This window comes from Camelina sativa, chromosome 13, assembly GCF_030686135.1.
Source record: "Camelina sativa cultivar CO46 ecotype springtype chromosome 13, ASM3068613v1".
Lineage (NCBI taxonomy): Eukaryota > Viridiplantae > Streptophyta > Magnoliopsida > Brassicales > Brassicaceae > Camelina > Camelina sativa.
In genome coordinates this window covers 1,279,523-1,300,434 of record NC_141892.1, presented here as the reverse complement: position 1 = coordinate 1,300,434, position 20,912 = coordinate 1,279,523, and the positions used below count along the sequence as shown (strand labels likewise).

The 20,912-nt window shown below is 36.3% G+C and overlaps 5 protein-coding genes and 1 non-coding gene across 6 annotated transcripts; 2 read left to right on the top strand and 4 right to left on the bottom strand.

Moving 5' to 3' along the window:
• The first annotated feature begins 2,184 nt into the window (after nucleotides 1-2,184).
• On the top strand, nucleotides 2,185-7,267 carry LOC147929102 (glucomannan 4-beta-mannosyltransferase 9). Its single transcript, XM_087480169.1, has 9 exons — nucleotides 2,185-3,181; nucleotides 3,268-3,366; nucleotides 3,455-3,707; nucleotides 5,599-5,709; nucleotides 5,801-5,937; nucleotides 6,036-6,149; nucleotides 6,244-6,443; nucleotides 6,532-6,726; nucleotides 6,823-7,267. Exons 1-9 carry the CDS (start codon nucleotides 2,849-2,851, stop codon nucleotides 6,983-6,985), a joined length of 1,605 nt encoding a protein of 534 aa, XP_087336295.1. The 5' UTR covers nucleotides 2,185-2,848; the 3' UTR covers nucleotides 6,986-7,267.
• Nucleotides 7,268-7,473: 206 nt separating this feature from the next.
• Nucleotides 7,474-9,102, bottom strand: LOC147929101 (uncharacterized). The gene has a single exon (XM_087482353.1). The coding sequence runs from the start codon at nucleotides 9,100-9,102 to the stop codon at nucleotides 7,474-7,476; it is 1,629 nt and encodes a 542-aa protein (XP_087338479.1).
• Nucleotides 9,103-10,646: 1,544 nt separating this feature from the next.
• LOC104734399 (glucomannan 4-beta-mannosyltransferase 9) lies at nucleotides 10,647-15,729 on the top strand. The gene is made up of 9 exons (XM_087481589.1): nucleotides 10,647-11,643; nucleotides 11,730-11,828; nucleotides 11,917-12,169; nucleotides 14,061-14,171; nucleotides 14,263-14,399; nucleotides 14,498-14,611; nucleotides 14,706-14,905; nucleotides 14,994-15,188; nucleotides 15,285-15,729. Exons 1-9 carry the CDS (start codon nucleotides 11,311-11,313, stop codon nucleotides 15,445-15,447), a joined length of 1,605 nt encoding a protein of 534 aa, XP_087337715.1. The 5' UTR covers nucleotides 10,647-11,310; the 3' UTR covers nucleotides 15,448-15,729.
• A 206-nt stretch (nucleotides 15,730-15,935) lies between these two features.
• Nucleotides 15,936-17,564, bottom strand: LOC104737821 (uncharacterized). Its single transcript, XM_087482352.1, has one exon. The coding sequence runs from the start codon at nucleotides 17,562-17,564 to the stop codon at nucleotides 15,936-15,938; it is 1,629 nt and encodes a 542-aa protein (XP_087338478.1).
• A 432-nt stretch (nucleotides 17,565-17,996) lies between these two features.
• On the bottom strand, nucleotides 17,997-18,079 carry TRNAL-UAA (transfer RNA leucine (anticodon UAA)). Its single transcript has one exon. It is a non-coding gene; the product is annotated as a tRNA-Leu (tRNA).
• Nucleotides 18,080-18,180: 101 nt separating this feature from the next.
• On the bottom strand, nucleotides 18,181-20,595 carry LOC104734398 (histone deacetylase HDT3). The gene is made up of 8 exons (XM_087481591.1): nucleotides 20,450-20,595; nucleotides 20,003-20,073; nucleotides 19,710-19,920; nucleotides 19,527-19,577; nucleotides 19,283-19,434; nucleotides 18,991-19,092; nucleotides 18,752-18,845; nucleotides 18,181-18,650 (listed from the first exon to the last, which is right to left on the bottom strand). Exons 1-8 carry the CDS (start codon nucleotides 20,460-20,462, stop codon nucleotides 18,439-18,441), a joined length of 906 nt encoding a protein of 301 aa, XP_087337717.1. The 5' UTR covers nucleotides 20,463-20,595; the 3' UTR covers nucleotides 18,181-18,438.
• Between the last annotated feature and the right edge of the window lie 317 nt (nucleotides 20,596-20,912).

Below are 20,912 nucleotides of genomic sequence, written 5' to 3'. Positions count from 1 at the left end.
ATGTGTTTCATGATCGAGATCCATTTACTTTTTTTTTTTTAATAACATTAGTCTTCCTTCAAAATTCCAATTTAATTAACTGAGAATTGTACGAAGTAAAAATGATTGATGATCGAAGTCGAAACGTGCTTCAAAGTTTATGAAAGACTTGACTTTTAGTATACTTTAATAAATAAATAAAATTTGACTTTAAACATACAGAAAACTTTTTATTTATTTATGGTACTTAATTAGAATGTATAACAAATTGGACCGTCGGTGGGATGTAAAGCATCATATGGCAAATTAACATCAAACAAATGTGCCTAGTTTTTTTTTTGTCTTGAATATTTCATTTTCTCCTTTAGAGCTTCTGTTCAACTTTGATTGGTCGAAGTATATATAACATAATCATATTCCCACAAGGGTTAGAGGGGCGACCATATTTGTTTACCTTTTGAATACATATAGGGCTTGTTCGTTTGGTTGACGCAGGCGATAACGGTTGCGGTAGCGGCAGCGGCTGCATTTATGTCTTTAACCATTGAATCAAAACAACGTTTAAAAATGTTAGACGTAGATCACAACGTTTGCCGCAACGTCTTAACGTAGGTACTTGCTGCAAATAAATGAACAAACGTACCTGCATCTGCTGCAGCTGCAGGTACCTGCGTCAATCAAACGAACAAGCCCATAGTCACGTATAAACTGAATGCTAAAAACATAGATCACATTAATTTGGATTTCACTAAAATTGTGACTCTATGTGTAATGTGTTACTCTATCTATAAATGGACCAGTGCATGATTTCCATTTCGTGTACTAAGGATTCGATCATTCTATTATCCTTATCGGAGATGTTGTTCGCTATCTTGTCAACAGATGAGGACAACAACATAAGACATATCCATTTTTTTCCTCGATAAATGAACCAATGGAATCACTCTACTGTTAGATTTTTCCGGTTTTTACAAGTCATATGGTTTTGATATACACAATGCACCCATACTTCATAAGTTCTTGATTTTGTTTTCAATAGTATTACATAAGAAATGATAGTTAGTTCTTTTTTAAAACTACGAGATGAGACTTATACAAAATGGCCCAACTCTTATGACATATACACAACACTGAAAGTATCGCTAGATGTCAGACGGACCTTTAAGAACCATAGTATATAACTTGATTTCATTTTCTTTTCTTTTTTTACATATTTTTAAAAAATGTTATAATTAATAAATATCAAACATTACATACGGCTACTGTAGAATAATACTTAATCAACGTTGACTAGCTAATTGTTTTGACTGAGATGGTCATGTAGTTTAAGGACGCCTAGACGGCTAAACTGTTTGTTTAGTTTAATCTTATAACTAGACAATTAGGGCATCATCATTAATAGGAGAATTTTTTTTGTGTTCTTAGATTAAATATATAGTGAAAATAATATTAGATCAGTTGTTAAGATCATAGGTAAAAAAAATGGGAAAACTAATTATGGTGTTCTTAGAATAAAGATATAGTGAAATAATGTAAGATCAGTAGTTAAGACGAAAAACCCAATCCACATCATAGGACGGAAAACGAAAGATCTGAAAACGAAAGATCTGGTTTCGATATGCCAAAAGCCCGACAAAGGAAACGACGGAGACAACGACGAAGACAAGGACAGAATAGGACGGAACTAGCTTCTCTCCTTTCGATTTTGGTGTTTCAATTGCCGGAAAACAAAGCTTCGGCGGCGACTATGGCGAGAACGAAGCTGTCGCCATTTTCGAAAGAAAAACAAACCCTAGACACGATTTCGATGGAATGAGAGAAATGAAAATATTTCTTTCTCATTTTTTTTCCGACCAATTAGAAGAGAGGAAGAATGTTAGAACGGGCTGTGGATCAGTTCTGAACCAAGACCAATATTTTTAATCTAAGCCCACTGTTCCATTTTTTTATTATATAATTGGGTTTAGAATAGAGAGAGTGTTTTGCCTTTAACAATGGCCTTACACATCTGGAATAATACATCTATGTCACCTCGAGAAAAATGAAAACATTTTTTTTAGTAATGGGAAAAAAATCAGAAAATACTGTTTAACAAAATAATCAGAAAATATATAACAACAACTAGTTAAAAATTCCGACTGGACGTCATTAATGTTTGTGTCGTTCAATAATGTTTTGGTAGTTATATAGAAAGAGCAAATTTATGGTTGATGGATCATGAAAATTCATTTAATTTCTCTATAACATGTAACAGTATAATAGTATACAATACGTTCTACAAAAAAAAAAGAAAAAAAAAAAAAGAGAGGAAAATGTAGAGTCTAAAACAATACTAGGACAAGAAGGGCTTTATATAAAGACATTGATCCCTCTTTTATTTCACACACACACATACACACAACATAAACACACACTGGTGTATTCTCTCTCTCTCTCTCTCTCTGGCTCTCTGTTTCTGTTTCTGTTTTTAGATCTCTCTCCTCTCTTCTTCCTTTATAACAATCACCTTCTTCTTCTCCACCTTTCATTATCTTTCTTCTCTCTTACTAAACTCTTTAAATACAAGAAAAACAAAACCAAAACACCGAAAGAAAAAAAAAAAGAAATTAAATTCTCCTTTATCCCGACAATCTGAGTTATTCAGGCAGAGAAGACAGAGATTTTCACCGTAAGGAGCAAAAAAAAGGGGAAAAACTCTGTCTCTCTGTTTCTGTACTCTGTTTCGTCCTTTGGCTTTGATTTCTAAAATAATCTTCACATTGTTCCCAATTGCGTGTCTCACAAGAAAAATCCCTAATACGGATCTCTAGGGTTCTTTGCTTTTTTCCTCTGTTTTTCTCTTTTCAATATATCGCCGGAGTAAGAAGAGATGGAGCTTGGGGATTCGACGACGTCTGTGATTCCTGACTCGTTCATGGGATACAGAGACGACCTAACAATGCAAATGTCAATGGTTTTGGATCAGATACGAGCTCCGTTGATTGTCCCAGTCCTTAGGCTCGGTGTTTACATCTGTTTAACAATGTCGGTGATGCTCTTCGTCGAAAGGGTTTACATGGGAATCGTCATCTCTCTTGTGAAGCTGTTTGGTCGAAAGCCAGACAAACGTTTCAAATATGAAGCGATTAAAGACGACATGGAGCTTGGGAACTCTGTTTATCCTATGGTCCTTGTTCAAATCCCAATGTACAACGAACGAGAGGTCTCCTAACTTAAAATCAAGATTCTCATCTCTCTGTTCTTTCTTTCTTCCATTGTTTTTAAACGCTGTTGTTTATATTGATGTAGGTTTATCAACTATCTATCGGAGCTGCTTGTGGACTCTCATGGCCTTCTGATCGAATCGTCATTCAAGTTCTTGATGATTCCACTGATCCAACCATCAAAGTAAAGCTTCTTCGATTTCAACAAAGATCAGATCTTTCGAAAACCTTTGCAGAACTCATAGCTTTCGTTTTGTTGTGTTGGTACACAGGATCTAGTGGAGATGGAGTGTAGCAGATGGGCGAGTAAAGGAGTAAACATAAAGTATGAGATCAGAGACAACAGAAATGGATACAAAGCTGGAGCTTTGAAAGAAGGGATGAAGAAGAGTTATGTCAAAAGCTGCGATTACGTTGCAATCTTCGACGCTGATTTCCAACCTGAATCGGATTTTCTCTGGAGAACCGTTCCGTTCCTCCTCCATAACCCAAAGCTTGCTCTTGTTCAAGCTCGCTGGAAATTTGGTAAATCTTCTTTTTACTTTTTTTAACCTCGTTATTTTAACGGTTCTTCTTTTTCTGAGTCACAGTTTTGATTTGATCGTTTTGGTCCTCCTTTTTTTTTTAGTGTGGTGTCATGATTGTTAAGTAGTGCTAATCAGTAATCACTACTTATTTAGAAAGTTCGACACGAGTTTGAGATTCGTTTTTTTTTCTTTCTCTCTCAATTACTACTCCCGTTTCAGGCTAAGTACTTTTTTTTTTAAATGTACACATTAGTGCAATTATACACAATTTATTAGTAATAATAATTACGCAAAATCATCTTATCAATGCACATTAGTTAATTAGATATGTACTTATGCTATTATGTTTTTCCTTTTTTGTTTTCCTGTGAAATTGTGACGTTTTTTTTTAATGGACGGCTAAAAAAGAGAGGGTAAAGATGGGTCAAATTAATACTATAAATAGATTTTCAATATAAGTGAGAAATTACCACAATATTATATGATCGTTATATTAAGAGCTCCTTCATAATTATATATCAGTAATTTAAAAATTATGAGTTGTTAATAATTTTAATTAAAAATGATATATGTAGAAAAAGAAAGATTTAGTTACATTAATTAGAAGTGTCGGTGGGTGTTTTATTGTGAGGTCCCAATGTAACCTACCTAACGAATCTTGATGTGACGTATCGATTTTGTTCGTGAATACTTTTTGTGCTTCTTCTACCTTTAAAATGTGGAACTACTTTTTCTTCAACTATAAAACCCTTAAAAATTAATTTATTAGTATGCGAAATTAATTTTTAAGGATCCTTGGAGTCATGTAATATCCCTTTTAAACTAATCATATATTTAATAGGAAGAAAACATTTAGAAAATCTAAGTAAACATCAACAAATATATAAAAAAGTCCATACTATAATGTCTTTTGATCATTTATAATTGGTATGTCTGCAAGAGTTGGTGAATATTTGGTATCAGTGTTTTGGCTTTTTCTTCCAATAAATAGATTTTTGTCGAAGCAAGATGTTCTTTCCCACTCGTTTCGACATACAGTAGTAGTAATGTTCCTCCAAATACTTTTTTAAGTCATTAAAACTATCTGTCAATAAAATTGTTCCACCTACAGACTGATAACTTCTAGCACTCGTAAAAGCTGTCACTCTTATTTGTTTTTAACCCAAAAATTCACTCGAAATACAAAAAAAAAAAAAAAAAAAAAAAATCAAACAAGAAATGTTTAGAAATAGTTTCTGATCAAAACTAGATTAGAGAGAGTTTAGTAGTGGAATTGCATCACTGGCAGGCATCGTCGGACTCGCGTCGTGTCCCATAATTGAGTGCAGAGAACATATTGGGAAGTGTAGGGTCATAGGGGTAATGTTTTTGTCATTTAGTAAAAACAGTATGGGTAGATTAGTCAATTTTTACTAGATCCGCCACGTTGAGTAGCTAGACACCTTCCATCTCCCTGCTCCATGTGCAACAACGAGGGGTCACCTAGAGACCATTAGCTGCTCTCTCTTCTCTCTTAACTTGTCTCTGTCACTCTCACTCTCACACCACTCACTTTTTTATGTAAATATTTATTTGTTTTTTTTTTTTTTTTAAATTCAGATCCTGATACGAGTATACGACCAATAATTGATACTTTAATTTGTTTAATCATGCTATTAGAGGAGAGAAACTACCAAAGTCATGTGACAAAATGTAAAGAGCTGTTGTGGTCTAATTGGGCATGTTGATGAGAGCTAGCTAGCTGTCTATTACAATTTTCATAATTGAGAACATTGATTTCCAATTTCACCGACTTGTTTTTAATGTCTTTCATAAATGGAGAGTATCCACATTTATTGTTTTGCTACACAAATAAATTTATTTACTCAACCTTTTTAATGTCTTTGCAGTAAATTCTGATGAATGTTTGATGACAAGGATGCAAGAAATGTCTTTGGACTATCATTTTACCGTCGAACAAGAAGTTGGTTCTTCTACTTATGCTTTCTTCGGATTCAACGGTACTACTACTATTTCTATAATTTTAAATATTTTTGGTTATTAACAATTTGAGTTTCCATTGAATGTGTTTGGTTTTACGATAATTTATAGGGACTGCTGGAATATGGAGAATATCGGCATTGAACGAAGCTGGTGGTTGGAAAGATAGAACGACCGTGGAAGATATGGATTTGGCCGTGCGAGCTAGTCTCAAGGGTTGGAAATTCTTGTACCTCGGTTCTTTGAAGGTATATAATATACTAGTATTGTTTTTGATCATAAAATAAAATTTTTATAATGGTTGATTTGTAAATAATGTTATTAATATGGGTTTTAACTACTCTAGGTTAAAAACGAGTTACCAAGTACATTCAAGGCATATAGGTATCAACAGCACAGATGGTCATGTGGTCCAGCTAATCTTTTCAGGAAAATGGCATTTGAAATCATGACCAATAAGGTTTCCTTCTAAACTCTCTAGATATGACATAACCAAATTTAATCGGTTAAGATTTAACCGGGATTTCTTTTTTCTCTCTGTTCTTGTTTGGCAGAACGTGACTTTATGGAAGAAAGTTCATGTGATCTATAGCTTCTTCGTGGTTAGGAAGCTAGTAGCACACATTGTTACTTTCATCTTCTACTGTGTGATCTTACCAGCTACGGTTCTTGTACCGGAAGTTTCAGTACCTAAGTGGGGAGCGGTTTACATTCCTTCCGTCATTACTCTGCTCAACGCTGTTGGGACACCGAGGTAAAACACAGTTCCGAGAAGTTTCTTGCGGCTTAAGTGTTTTGTTCAGGCTCTTATTGTTGTTGGTTTACATGTGTCTTATATATAGGTCGCTGCATCTTATGGTGTTTTGGATTCTCTTCGAGAATGTGATGTCTCTTCACAGAACTAAAGCTACCTTCATTGGTTTGCTCGAAGGAGGAAGAGTTAACGAGTGGATTGTTACTGAGAAGCTCGGAGATCTTAAGGCTAAATCGGCCAGCAAGACTCCAAAGAAGCTTCTTCGCTTTAGATTCGGAGATAGGTAAAAACTTCTTACCTTTAAACCAAAACCGGTTCTTTAAATTTCTTTCCATTAAACCAATTCTAATCGTGTTTTTTTATGTGTCTATTTTGGCAGGATTCATGTGCTGGAACTCGGTGTAGGAATGTATCTGTTATTTGTGGGATGTTATGACGCGTTTTTTGGGAAGAATCATTATTACCTATACCTTTTCGCGCAAGCAATCGCGTTCTTCATTGCGGGATTTGGACAAATTGGGACGATTGTGCCTAACCATTGAATGGAAAAAAGGAGTTTTCGAGCGATGAGATGCTTGAGAATAAAAAGATGATTTTCTTTTTCTTTTTCTTTTTTTTTTGGCTTCGTTATTTAAAATTCTTGTTGGTGTGAATAGAGAGAGAGAGAGAGAGAGAGAGAGAGAGAGAGAGAGAGAGAGAGATTTGATGATACCATTGTTACAGAAGATGGTGTGTGTAGTGTTGAAAGATATGGATACTTATAGTATAAAGAAGAAATATACTTTGAAGGGATTATTCAGATTCCTCAAAGGGCAATTAGATTATTGACTTTATCGCAAGACGAAGAGAACTCAACTGATCAAATATATATATCCTCCAATTTCATGGAGTCTTTTGTAAACTCTCAAAAGATTCAGTAGTGTTGAGAAGCTTTAAAGAAGTTAGCATTTCAAGAAAATTGTAACTTCCTTATTTTGTTCTGCTTTTTTTACAGTAAACGATTTGACTCTTTGTATCCCTACAAGAATGATTAATTACTAAGAAGTTGCAATCTATCATCAGTTAAGAGACCGAGCAAACCCGAACCATTGAGGTGAGCGTATTTCACGTCTTGAAGCAGATGAGGACTTGACAATGCAAACCGTTGAGAGACAGTAAAAGAGGAAGGATCTTGCAAGATTAGCTCTCGAGTGAAGTCATCATAAGATGCAAACAGTTGTCTCCTTTCCTCACCAAAATCTATAATCGCTGTTCTTGGCAAGGTGATGGTGTCTACAATAGCTTGTGTTGATGACTGTTTCTGAGAATAAGAGCCATCAACTCGTCTCTTGAGACAAACATGAAATACATCTACACCATTACGATTACTATTATTATCAGAAGATTTAGCTCTCCGTTTATAAGAGGCAACCACATGATTGGTGCGAGGACAATACGAGGAGGCTATGCATGTTTCTAAGTTTCTTGTTTCAGAAACCAGTGTTGGCCTTCCCTCACTGCCACTAATGTTCCACTGACAAAGCCCGATGGAAGAAGCGGATAAGAGCTCACGGCCGACATCAGAAGTTGGAGTGGAATATGCAGAGAGACGATAGATAGTATGAACTGGATTGCTTGTCACGCCAACCAAGGACGCTAAAGGTCTCTTGTTTTGACGCATATCAAATACTAAAACCATCCCATTCTGTAGTCCAGCATAAACATGGTGACAACTGTTGAGATCCCAAGAACAAGACCACGGTGCAGCAGGTAGATGATCATAAGACAAGACAGTGTCGTGACTATCCAAGCTTATAAAAGATAATTTTTTCCCTAGAGAACCATATACAGCTAGCCCGTTACTGTGAGGCGAAAGGCGAAGATCTTGAATAGCTCTAGTTGTACGAGGCAACAAAATGTCATTATCAATCATACCAGTATGTAAGTTGATTTGCGTAAGCACAAACGTTCCACCACTTCCTGAGAGCCTACGGGCCAACAACAGAATCTGTCTACCAACATTTATTTCAAATATACGGCCACCATTAACTAACACTTCTTTATGATGTTTAAAGCTGTAAGAAGGTTCATCATGTCCATGACGTTCTTGATACATCTTCTTCCTGAGATTATTAATCTCTAATCGTAACTCTGCTTTCTTTTCTCTCCATCGAGCTTCTTTGTAACTCAAACTCGGTGTCTTCGCTTCTACTGAACTTAACTTGGCCTCGAGAGATACGATTCTCTTTTGTGCTTCATCATCAATCGCAGCAATCTTTGATGCGTAGATTTTCACGACATCTTTAAAGCTACATGCTCTGATGCATTGAGGACACTTTCCTGAACTTGGACGATGCTGTAACCACTTGTTGATGCAAGAAAACCCATACAAGTGTCCACAGGGAAGACAAGAGACTTGGTGTTCGCCACCGTTGGTCCAAACTTCCAAGCAGATCGAACAGCGTGATTCTATATCCTCCTGCGATCCTGAAGAAGATGAGCAAACAACATCGGGCGACCTTCTCTGATGCTCTCTCTCGTTGAGTGAAACCCTAGTTGAGGCTGTCACATTCACATGGATGTATCCCCTGGTTTGAGGTTCGGTTTGGTCGTTATATTCTTCTTCTCCGACTCTTGTTATTCCGGTAGGATTGAAGACGTAACGCCGGAGGAGCGGCATTAGGGCAAAACCCAAACGAATGGCTGAACCAGAAGGGAAGATCACGATGCAGAAAGCTAAGCTTCTTAAAGACTCAATTTGTCACATACAAACAGAGCAATCTTATAAGTGAAATATATACAAAGCAAAGCAGCTTTAGAAAGTAATATAGTGTATACAAAGCAGGTTAAAAAAAAAAAAAGGAAACTAACGATGCTATTAGCATTGAAGCACACTTTACCAAATTGAACCCAAAAAAAGAAGTAAACTAACAAATAAAAGGAAAATTACCCAAAAGTCAATGAAAAGTGGAAACGATCAAGGAGGAAGTTTCATTCTTGGTACGATTTGATTTGATTTGCTTTTATATATAGTATCTGTCATAGACTAAACAAAATAACATATATCGTAAAAATATTTTTTAACTTTATGAAAAAATAAGTTAGCAATATTTGCAGGCTGTGGGGTTCGAACCCACATATACACAACACTGAAAGTATCGCTAGATGTCAGACGGACCTTTAAGAACCATAGTATATAACTTGATTTCATTTTCTTTTCTTTTTTTACATATTTTTAAAAAATGTTATAATTAATAAATATCAAACATTACATACGGCTACTGTAGAATAATACTTAATCAACGTTGACTAGCTAATTGTTTTGACTGAGATGGTCATGTAGTTTAAGGACGCCTAGACGGCTAAACTGTTTGTTTAGTTTAATCTTATAACTAGACAATTAGGGCATCATCATTAATAGGAGAATTTTTTTTGTGTTCTTAGATTAAATATATAGTGAAAATAATATTAGATCAGTTGTTAAGATCATAGGTAAAAAAAATGGGAAAACTAATTATGGTGTTCTTAGAATAAAGATATAGTGAAATAATGTAAGATCAGTAGTTAAGACGAAAAACCCAATCCACATCATAGGACGGAAAACGAAAGATCTGAAAACGAAAGATCTGGTTTCGATATGCCAAAAGCCCGACAAAGGAAACGACGGAGACAACGACGAAGACAAGGACAGAATAGGACGGAACTAGCTTCTCTCCTTTCGATTTTGGTGTTTCAATTGCCGGAAAACAAAGCTTCGGCGGCGACTATGGCGAGAACGAAGCTGTCGCCATTTTCGAAAGAAAAACAAACCCTAGACACGATTTCGATGGAATGAGAGAAATGAAAATATTTCTTTCTCATTTTTTTTCCGACCAATTAGAAGAGAGGAAGAATGTTAGAACGGGCTGTGGATCAGTTCTGAACCAAGACCAATATTTTTAATCTAAGCCCACTGTTCCATTTTTTTATTATATAATTGGGTTTAGAATAGAGAGAGTGTTTTGCCTTTAACAATGGCCTTACACATCTGGAATAATACATCTATGTCACCTCGAGAAAAATGAAAACATTTTTTTTAGTAATGGGAAAAAAATCAGAAAATACTGTTTAACAAAATAATCAGAAAATATATAACAACAACTAGTTAAAAATTCCGACTGGACGTCATTAATGTTTGTGTCGTTCAATAATGTTTTGGTAGTTATATAGAAAGAGCAAATTTATGGTTGATGGATCATGAAAATTCATTTAATTTCTCTATAACATGTAACAGTATAATAGTATACAATACGTTCTACAAAAAAAAAAGAAAAAAAAAAAAAGAGAGGAAAATGTAGAGTCTAAAACAATACTAGGACAAGAAGGGCTTTATATAAAGACATTGATCCCTCTTTTATTTCACACACACACATACACACAACATAAACACACACTGGTGTATTCTCTCTCTCTCTCTCTCTCTGGCTCTCTGTTTCTGTTTCTGTTTTTAGATCTCTCTCCTCTCTTCTTCCTTTATAACAATCACCTTCTTCTTCTCCACCTTTCATTATCTTTCTTCTCTCTTACTAAACTCTTTAAATACAAGAAAAACAAAACCAAAACACCGAAAGAAAAAAAAAAAGAAATTAAATTCTCCTTTATCCCGACAATCTGAGTTATTCAGGCAGAGAAGACAGAGATTTTCACCGTAAGGAGCAAAAAAAAGGGGAAAAACTCTGTCTCTCTGTTTCTGTACTCTGTTTCGTCCTTTGGCTTTGATTTCTAAAATAATCTTCACATTGTTCCCAATTGCGTGTCTCACAAGAAAAATCCCTAATACGGATCTCTAGGGTTCTTTGCTTTTTTCCTCTGTTTTTCTCTTTTCAATATATCGCCGGAGTAAGAAGAGATGGAGCTTGGGGATTCGACGACGTCTGTGATTCCTGACTCGTTCATGGGATACAGAGACGACCTAACAATGCAAATGTCAATGGTTTTGGATCAGATACGAGCTCCGTTGATTGTCCCAGTCCTTAGGCTCGGTGTTTACATCTGTTTAACAATGTCGGTGATGCTCTTCGTCGAAAGGGTTTACATGGGAATCGTCATCTCTCTTGTGAAGCTGTTTGGTCGAAAGCCAGACAAACGTTTCAAATATGAAGCGATTAAAGACGACATGGAGCTTGGGAACTCTGTTTATCCTATGGTCCTTGTTCAAATCCCAATGTACAACGAACGAGAGGTCTCCTAACTTAAAATCAAGATTCTCATCTCTCTGTTCTTTCTTTCTTCCATTGTTTTTAAACGCTGTTGTTTATATTGATGTAGGTTTATCAACTATCTATCGGAGCTGCTTGTGGACTCTCATGGCCTTCTGATCGAATCGTCATTCAAGTTCTTGATGATTCCACTGATCCAACCATCAAAGTAAAGCTTCTTCGATTTCAACAAAGATCAGATCTTTCGAAAACCTTTGCAGAACTCATAGCTTTCGTTTTGTTGTGTTGGTACACAGGATCTAGTGGAGATGGAGTGTAGCAGATGGGCGAGTAAAGGAGTAAACATAAAGTATGAGATCAGAGACAACAGAAATGGATACAAAGCTGGAGCTTTGAAAGAAGGGATGAAGAAGAGTTATGTCAAAAGCTGCGATTACGTTGCAATCTTCGACGCTGATTTCCAACCTGAATCGGATTTTCTCTGGAGAACCGTTCCGTTCCTCCTCCATAACCCAAAGCTTGCTCTTGTTCAAGCTCGCTGGAAATTTGGTAAATCTTCTTTTTACTTTTTTTAACCTCGTTATTTTAACGGTTCTTCTTTTTCTGAGTCACAGTTTTGATTTGATCGTTTTGGTCCTCCTTTTTTTTTTAGTGTGGTGTCATGATTGTTAAGTAGTGCTAATCAGTAATCACTACTTATTTAGAAAGTTCGACACGAGTTTGAGATTCGTTTTTTTTTCTTTCTCTCTCAATTACTACTCCCGTTTCAGGCTAAGTACTTTTTTTTTTAAATGTACACATTAGTGCAATTATACACAATTTATTAGTAATAATAATTACGCAAAATCATCTTATCAATGCACATTAGTTAATTAGATATGTACTTATGCTATTATGTTTTTCCTTTTTTGTTTTCCTGTGAAATTGTGACGTTTTTTTTTAATGGACGGCTAAAAAAGAGAGGGTAAAGATGGGTCAAATTAATACTATAAATAGATTTTCAATATAAGTGAGAAATTACCACAATATTATATGATCGTTATATTAAGAGCTCCTTCATAATTATATATCAGTAATTTAAAAATTATGAGTTGTTAATAATTTTAATTAAAAATGATATATGTAGAAAAAGAAAGATTTAGTTACATTAATTAGAAGTGTCGGTGGGTGTTTTATTGTGAGGTCCCAATGTAACCTACCTAACGAATCTTGATGTGACGTATCGATTTTGTTCGTGAATACTTTTTGTGCTTCTTCTACCTTTAAAATGTGGAACTACTTTTTCTTCAACTATAAAACCCTTAAAAATTAATTTATTAGTATGCGAAATTAATTTTTAAGGATCCTTGGAGTCATGTAATATCCCTTTTAAACTAATCATATATTTAATAGGAAGAAAACATTTAGAAAATCTAAGTAAACATCAACAAATATATAAAAAAGTCCATACTATAATGTCTTTTGATCATTTATAATTGGTATGTCTGCAAGAGTTGGTGAATATTTGGTATCAGTGTTTTGGCTTTTTCTTCCAATAAATAGATTTTTGTCGAAGCAAGATGTTCTTTCCCACTCGTTTCGACATACAGTAGTAGTAATGTTCCTCCAAATACTTTTTTAAGTCATTAAAACTATCTGTCAATAAAATTGTTCCACCTACAGACTGATAACTTCTAGCACTCGTAAAAGCTGTCACTCTTATTTGTTTTTAACCCAAAAATTCACTCGAAATACAAAAAAAAAAAAAAAAAAAAAAAATCAAACAAGAAATGTTTAGAAATAGTTTCTGATCAAAACTAGATTAGAGAGAGTTTAGTAGTGGAATTGCATCACTGGCAGGCATCGTCGGACTCGCGTCGTGTCCCATAATTGAGTGCAGAGAACATATTGGGAAGTGTAGGGTCATAGGGGTAATGTTTTTGTCATTTAGTAAAAACAGTATGGGTAGATTAGTCAATTTTTACTAGATCCGCCACGTTGAGTAGCTAGACACCTTCCATCTCCCTGCTCCATGTGCAACAACGAGGGGTCACCTAGAGACCATTAGCTGCTCTCTCTTCTCTCTTAACTTGTCTCTGTCACTCTCACTCTCACACCACTCACTTTTTTATGTAAATATTTATTTGTTTTTTTTTTTTTTTTAAATTCAGATCCTGATACGAGTATACGACCAATAATTGATACTTTAATTTGTTTAATCATGCTATTAGAGGAGAGAAACTACCAAAGTCATGTGACAAAATGTAAAGAGCTGTTGTGGTCTAATTGGGCATGTTGATGAGAGCTAGCTAGCTGTCTATTACAATTTTCATAATTGAGAACATTGATTTCCAATTTCACCGACTTGTTTTTAATGTCTTTCATAAATGGAGAGTATCCACATTTATTGTTTTGCTACACAAATAAATTTATTTACTCAACCTTTTTAATGTCTTTGCAGTAAATTCTGATGAATGTTTGATGACAAGGATGCAAGAAATGTCTTTGGACTATCATTTTACCGTCGAACAAGAAGTTGGTTCTTCTACTTATGCTTTCTTCGGATTCAACGGTACTACTACTATTTCTATAATTTTAAATATTTTTGGTTATTAACAATTTGAGTTTCCATTGAATGTGTTTGGTTTTACGATAATTTATAGGGACTGCTGGAATATGGAGAATATCGGCATTGAACGAAGCTGGTGGTTGGAAAGATAGAACGACCGTGGAAGATATGGATTTGGCCGTGCGAGCTAGTCTCAAGGGTTGGAAATTCTTGTACCTCGGTTCTTTGAAGGTATATAATATACTAGTATTGTTTTTGATCATAAAATAAAATTTTTATAATGGTTGATTTGTAAATAATGTTATTAATATGGGTTTTAACTACTCTAGGTTAAAAACGAGTTACCAAGTACATTCAAGGCATATAGGTATCAACAGCACAGATGGTCATGTGGTCCAGCTAATCTTTTCAGGAAAATGGCATTTGAAATCATGACCAATAAGGTTTCCTTCTAAACTCTCTAGATATGACATAACCAAATTTAATCGGTTAAGATTTAACCGGGATTTCTTTTTTCTCTCTGTTCTTGTTTGGCAGAACGTGACTTTATGGAAGAAAGTTCATGTGATCTATAGCTTCTTCGTGGTTAGGAAGCTAGTAGCACACATTGTTACTTTCATCTTCTACTGTGTGATCTTACCAGCTACGGTTCTTGTACCGGAAGTTTCAGTACCTAAGTGGGGAGCGGTTTACATTCCTTCCGTCATTACTCTGCTCAACGCTGTTGGGACACCGAGGTAAAACACAGTTCCGAGAAGTTTCTTGCGGCTTAAGTGTTTTGTTCAGGCTCTTATTGTTGTTGGTTTACATGTGTCTTATATATAGGTCGCTGCATCTTATGGTGTTTTGGATTCTCTTCGAGAATGTGATGTCTCTTCACAGAACTAAAGCTACCTTCATTGGTTTGCTCGAAGGAGGAAGAGTTAACGAGTGGATTGTTACTGAGAAGCTCGGAGATCTTAAGGCTAAATCGGCCAGCAAGACTCCAAAGAAGCTTCTTCGCTTTAGATTCGGAGATAGGTAAAAACTTCTTACCTTTAAACCAAAACCGGTTCTTTAAATTTCTTTCCATTAAACCAATTCTAATCGTGTTTTTTTATGTGTCTATTTTGGCAGGATTCATGTGCTGGAACTCGGTGTAGGAATGTATCTGTTATTTGTGGGATGTTATGACGCGTTTTTTGGGAAGAATCATTATTACCTATACCTTTTCGCGCAAGCAATCGCGTTCTTCATTGCGGGATTTGGACAAATTGGGACGATTGTGCCTAACCATTGAATGGAAAAAAGGAGTTTTCGAGCGATGAGATGCTTGAGAATAAAAAGATGATTTTCTTTTTCTTTTTCTTTTTTTTTTGGCTTCGTTATTTAAAATTCTTGTTGGTGTGAATAGAGAGAGAGAGAGAGAGAGAGAGAGAGAGAGAGAGAGAGAGAGAGATTTGATGATACCATTGTTACAGAAGATGGTGTGTGTAGTGTTGAAAGATATGGATACTTATAGTATAAAGAAGAAATATACTTTGAAGGGATTATTCAGATTCCTCAAAGGGCAATTAGATTATTGACTTTATCGCAAGACGAAGAGAACTCAACTGATCAAATATATATATCCTCCAATTTCATGGAGTCTTTTGTAAACTCTCAAAAGATTCAGTAGTGTTGAGAAGCTTTAAAGAAGTTAGCATTTCAAGAAAATTGTAACTTCCTTATTTTGTTCTGCTTTTTTTACAGTAAACGATTTGACTCTTTGTATCCCTACAAGAATGATTAATTACTAAGAAGTTGCAATCTATCATCAGTTAAGAGACCGAGCAAACCCGAACCATTGAGGTGAGCGTATTTCACGTCTTGAAGCAGATGAGGACTTGACAATGCAAACCGTTGAGAGACAGTAAAAGAGGAAGGATCTTGCAAGATTAGCTCTCGAGTGAAGTCATCATAAGATGCAAACAGTTGTCTCCTTTCCTCACCAAAATCTATAATCGCTGTTCTTGGCAAGGTGATGGTGTCTACAATAGCTTGTGTTGATGACTGTTTCTGAGAATAAGAGCCATCAACTCGTCTCTTGAGACAAACATGAAATACATCTACACCATTACGATTACTATTATTATCAGAAGATTTAGCTCTCCGTTTATAAGAGGCAACCACATGATTGGTGCGAGGACAATACGAGGAGGCTATGCATGTTTCTAAGTTTCTTGTTTCAGAAACCAGTGTTGGCCTTCCCTCACTGCCACTAATGTTCCACTGACAAAGCCCGATGGAAGAAGCGGATAAGAGCTCACGGCCGACATCAGAAGTTGGAGTGGAATATGCAGAGAGACGATAGATAGTATGAACTGGATTGCTTGTCACGCCAACCAAGGACGCTAAAGGTCTCTTGTTTTGACGCATATCAAATACTAAAACCATCCCATTCTGTAGTCCAGCATAAACATGGTGACAACTGTTGAGATCCCAAGAACAAGACCACGGTGCAGCAGGTAGATGATCATAAGACAAGACAGTGTCGTGACTATCCAAGCTTATAAAAGATAATTTTTTCCCTAGAGAACCATATACAGCTAGCCCGTTACTGTGAGGCGAAAGGCGAAGATCTTGAATAGCTCTAGTTGTACGAGGCAACAAAATGTCATTATCAATCATACCAGTATGTAAGTTGATTTGCGTAAGCACAAACGTTCCACCACTTCCTGAGAGCCTACGGGCCAACAACAGAATCTGTCTACCAACATTTATTTCAAATATACGGCCACCATTAACTAACACTTCTTTATGATGTTTAAAGCTGTAAGAAGGTTCATCATGTCCATGACGTTCTTGATACATCTTCTTCCTGAGATTATTAATCTCTAATCGTAACTCTGCTTTCTTTTCTCTCCATCGAGCTTCTTTGTAACTCAAACTCGGTGTCTTCGCTTCTACTGAACTTAACTTGGCCTCGAGAGATACGATTCTCTTTTGTGCTTCATCATCAATCGCAGCAATCTTTGATGCGTAGATTTTCACGACATCTTTAAAGCTACATGCTCTGATGCATTGAGGACACTTTCCTGAACTTGGACGATGCTGTAACCACTTGTTGATGCAAGAAAACCCATACAAGTGTCCACAGGGAAGACAAGAGACTTGGTGTTCGCCACCGTTGGTCCAAACTTCCAAGCAGATCGAACAGCGTGATTCTATATCCTCCTGCGATCCTGAAGAAGATGAGCAAACAACATCGGGCGACCTTCTCTGATGCTCTCTCTCGTTGAGTGAAACCCTAGTTGAGGCTGTCACATTCACATGGATGTATCCCCTGGTTTGAGGTTCGGTTTGGTCGTTATATTCTTCTTCTCCGACTCTTGTTATTCCGGTAGGATTGAAGACGTAACGCCGGAGGAGCGGCATTAGGGCAAAACCCAAACGAATGGCTGAACCAGAAGGGAAGATCACGATGCAGAAAGCTAAGCTTCTTAAAGACTCAATTTGTCACATACAAACAGAGCAATCTTATAAGTGAAATATATACAAAGCAAAGCAGCTTTAGAAAGTAATATAGTGTATACAAAGCAGGTTAAAAAAAAAAAAAGGAAACTAACGATGCTATTAGCATTGAAGCACACTTTACCAAATTGAACCCAAAAAAAGAAGTAAACTAACAAATAAAAGGAAAATTACCCAAAAGTCAATGAAAAGTGGAAACGATCAAGGAGGAAGTTTCATTCTTGGTACGATTTGATTTGATTTGCTTTTATATATAGTATCTGTCATAGACTAAACAAAATAACATATATCGTAAAAATATTTTTTAACTTTATGAAAAAATAAGTTAGCAATATTTGCAGGCTGTGGGGTTCGAACCCACGCGCACTTATGTGCAGAAGAACTTAAGTCTTCCCCCTTAACCACTCGGGCAAACCTGCTTGTTGTTATTCTCTTCTTCATAAATTATAACTACACGGAAATTGACATGTTTGCTCGTACCCCATTGGGTAGTTAATGGATAAAGGATTTGCAATGGGTGTTTACTAGAAAAGCCTCCAAAAAGACTTCTAATAATATATATCCATATTAGCAGCACTAAACACAAACCAAGGTTCCAAGGTTTAGCAAAGTTTTCAAAATACCGAAACGATTAAGAAAAAGTTGTAACGCCTGAGAAAAAAAGACCAACTAAAACTGGCTCACTCGCAAGTTCCAGTTTTGAACACCAACAGGCATCGAAGTTCTAAAGTAGATATTATAAAGGACTAAGTCATCGAGCTTCTTCTTCTTATGATTTTCAAGCAGCTGCACTGTGTTTCGCCTTTGTGTGAGACTGCAACCCCATTTCCGAAGTAAAGGTTCTGCTGCATGAATTGCACCCAAACGCTCCTGCAGACTTTGGTGTCTGCTGCTTCTTCGACGACTCTCCATTGCTGCTTCCACCAGAATTCTTACCCGCCTGTTTTGATGGATGAGGAGTTGCAATGTGGACATGCGGCTTCTTAGACTCTGTTTTTATTGTCACAATGTTTTCAGTTAAACCAATCCATCTTTCTTTCTGTTCAAAAACAAGGATTCAATGGGGAGATTGGTAAAAACGATTTAATCACCTGTTTTCTGAGGAGTTACAAACTTAGCCTTCTTGTTGGAAGCAGTATTCTTTGAGGAGTTGGCTTCTGCAGACCTCTTCTTGGATTCTTCAGGCTATTCATAAACCAAGAAAATTCAGATATCAGGTTTTAGTTTGACCACACAAGCAGAGAAAATTGCTCCCAAAGAAGGGTAGTAAGTCAGAACAAATATACGTTTATTCATAACCGAGCAGATATATAGAGAAATATCATGTTACCTTTTTTGGGGTGTCCTCCTCTGATGAGTCATCTTCATCGTCGTCAGATGAGTCATCTTCATCGTCTTCATCACTGTCAACTTCAGCAGTAACCTTCTTTTCCTGAAAAGAAGCAGCGATGATGAGGATTAAAGAATTAAGAGAATGGGATAGAACAGAAATACACATTATTGTTCATGTGGAAAATGCAAACATAAAAGTGACAGGCGTACACTGATTATAATTTTAACATGTCACTGAGCCCAAGTTAAAATCTACAGCCATTGAGTTAGTAGTTTATAAATAGAGGTACCTCCTCATCTCCAGATTCGTCAGAAGACTCATCATCATCTGAAGAGTCCTCCTCACTGTCATCTTCGTCATCATCTTCCTGGGCCTTGACATCTGCATTTGGCAATTGAAAGTTCACCTGTTTCACACCTGATGCTGCAACAGCTGGCTCAGCTGAGACCACATCAAAGGATAAGAGATTAGTATTCTTAGAAAAAAACTAAAATCAGATAACTAGACACAATTTGATATAACTCCCAACTCACCTTTGGCACTACCAACCGCAGGTTCATCATCAGACATATCCTCAGCCTCAGTAAGACGGACATAGAGAGTCAAGGAAGAAAAGAGAGTAAAGTAAAACAACGATTTCCAAAATCACATTCATCAACAAGCTTGTAAGGTTTAAGCAATATTAACAAACAAATATTGAAATAGTAAAGGATATGGATCAGATGCATCAACTTTGTAACCAGTGAAGAAAACGCTCCCATTCTTCCAATTGTGAGACAGCTCAAATTCCTTTTCCAAGACAAGCTCCGTGGACAGCTGAGGAAACTTGCCATGAGAGAGGTTCCCTATAATAAGCTTTTGACCTCCAACTTCCACGAAAAGCTGAATCGGTTCCTTAACTTTTTTCTTACTATCTCCCAAAGCAGCCTTCAATAAGATAAACAAAAAAAAACGTCACTGTAAAATACATTGTTACAACTCAACTCAACTCAAAGCAATTCAACAGTACCTGTGAGATGTGCACAAGCATATCTTCCCCAGGATCCACACGAAGTGATCCGTCAGGCTTAACTTCAACACCTGCAAACTCATAGATAGTACAACAAAACCAAAAAAAAAATCAACAAATCTTCCACAAATCCATCATTTCGAACCATTCAAAAGTACCAAATACCCGAGACATGGAATCCCAAAGCCTCTACTCAATTTTTTTTTTCAATTTCAGTAACGAAACTAGAAATATCGGAGTTTAAACCAAGACTACACACCAAATACTGACAAATCTTATCTCTCGTTACTCATCTGAACAGCTAACCAGACGATTCGGGAGAAGAAACAGTGAAAAAACGGAAAAAACAAAACGATGAAACCAGAAGATGAAAAACCCTAAGTGCAGGAAACGAAGCTTATAGACGGAAGAAGAAGAAGAAGAAGTAAGATAGGAAAACGTTTTTACCCCAGAACTCCATTGTCGTGAGAGGTAGTGTGACCTTGAAGGCGACGATGCGTCGAAGAAGAAGGTTGTAGAGCGATTCGTCTCTCCAGAGCGGTTTCTAGGGCGTGTGAAGTTGAAGGGGCCGTCCGATGGAATTTATTTAATGAGAGACCAAAGGGGGTTTTAGTGATTCTCTGTTACGCGGACCACTCGATGGTTTGTGTGTCCTGCTCATGTATTGGGCCTAGGGTTTTTAAGCCCATAATTTAAGCCCATTCTTATTAAGGTTTTTTTTAACCGCCTTTTAATTAACGGTGTCAGGAAGGACGGATTGTAACGGACTTATTTGACTGACGGAGAGTTTCCATTTTTTTTTCCGTTTGGTCAGGCGTTTTCGTCAACACATGGAGTCCCACTTCAATATTCAAAATTTCAAAATAAGTCCCACGGTCAAATGGAGCATCATTTACCTTAATACCCTTGA

Bases quoted from the DNA above. Each gene is read 5' to 3' on its own strand.
- LOC147929102 (XM_087480169.1), top strand. From the start codon at position 2,849: ATGGAGCTTGGGGATTCGACGACGTCTGTGATTCCTGACTCGTTCATG. The intron at 3,367-3,454 runs GTAAAGCTTCTT...GTTGGTACACAG, and splicing joins CCACTGATCCAACCATCAAA to GATCTAGTGGAGATGGAGTG. The intron at 6,150-6,243 runs GTTTCCTTCTAA...CTTGTTTGGCAG, and splicing joins TTGAAATCATGACCAATAAG to AACGTGACTTTATGGAAGAA.
- LOC147929101 (XM_087482353.1), bottom strand. From the start codon at position 9,102: ATGCCGCTCCTCCGGCGTTACGTCTTCAATCCTACCGGAATAACAAGA.
- LOC104734399 (XM_087481589.1), top strand. From the start codon at position 11,311: ATGGAGCTTGGGGATTCGACGACGTCTGTGATTCCTGACTCGTTCATG. The intron at 11,644-11,729 runs GTCTCCTAACTT...ATATTGATGTAG, and splicing joins CAATGTACAACGAACGAGAG to GTTTATCAACTATCTATCGG. The intron at 14,906-14,993 runs GTAAAACACAGT...TCTTATATATAG, and splicing joins AACGCTGTTGGGACACCGAG to GTCGCTGCATCTTATGGTGT.
- LOC104737821 (XM_087482352.1), bottom strand. From the start codon at position 17,564: ATGCCGCTCCTCCGGCGTTACGTCTTCAATCCTACCGGAATAACAAGA.
- LOC104734398 (XM_087481591.1), bottom strand. The intron at 19,921-20,002 runs GTACTGTTGAAT...ATCTTATTGAAG, and splicing joins TGCTTGTGCACATCTCACAG to GCTGCTTTGGGAGATAGTAA. The intron at 19,093-19,282 runs GTACCTCTATTT...GCTTCTTTTCAG, and splicing joins ACGAATCTGGAGATGAGGAG to GAAAAGAAGGTTACTGCTGA.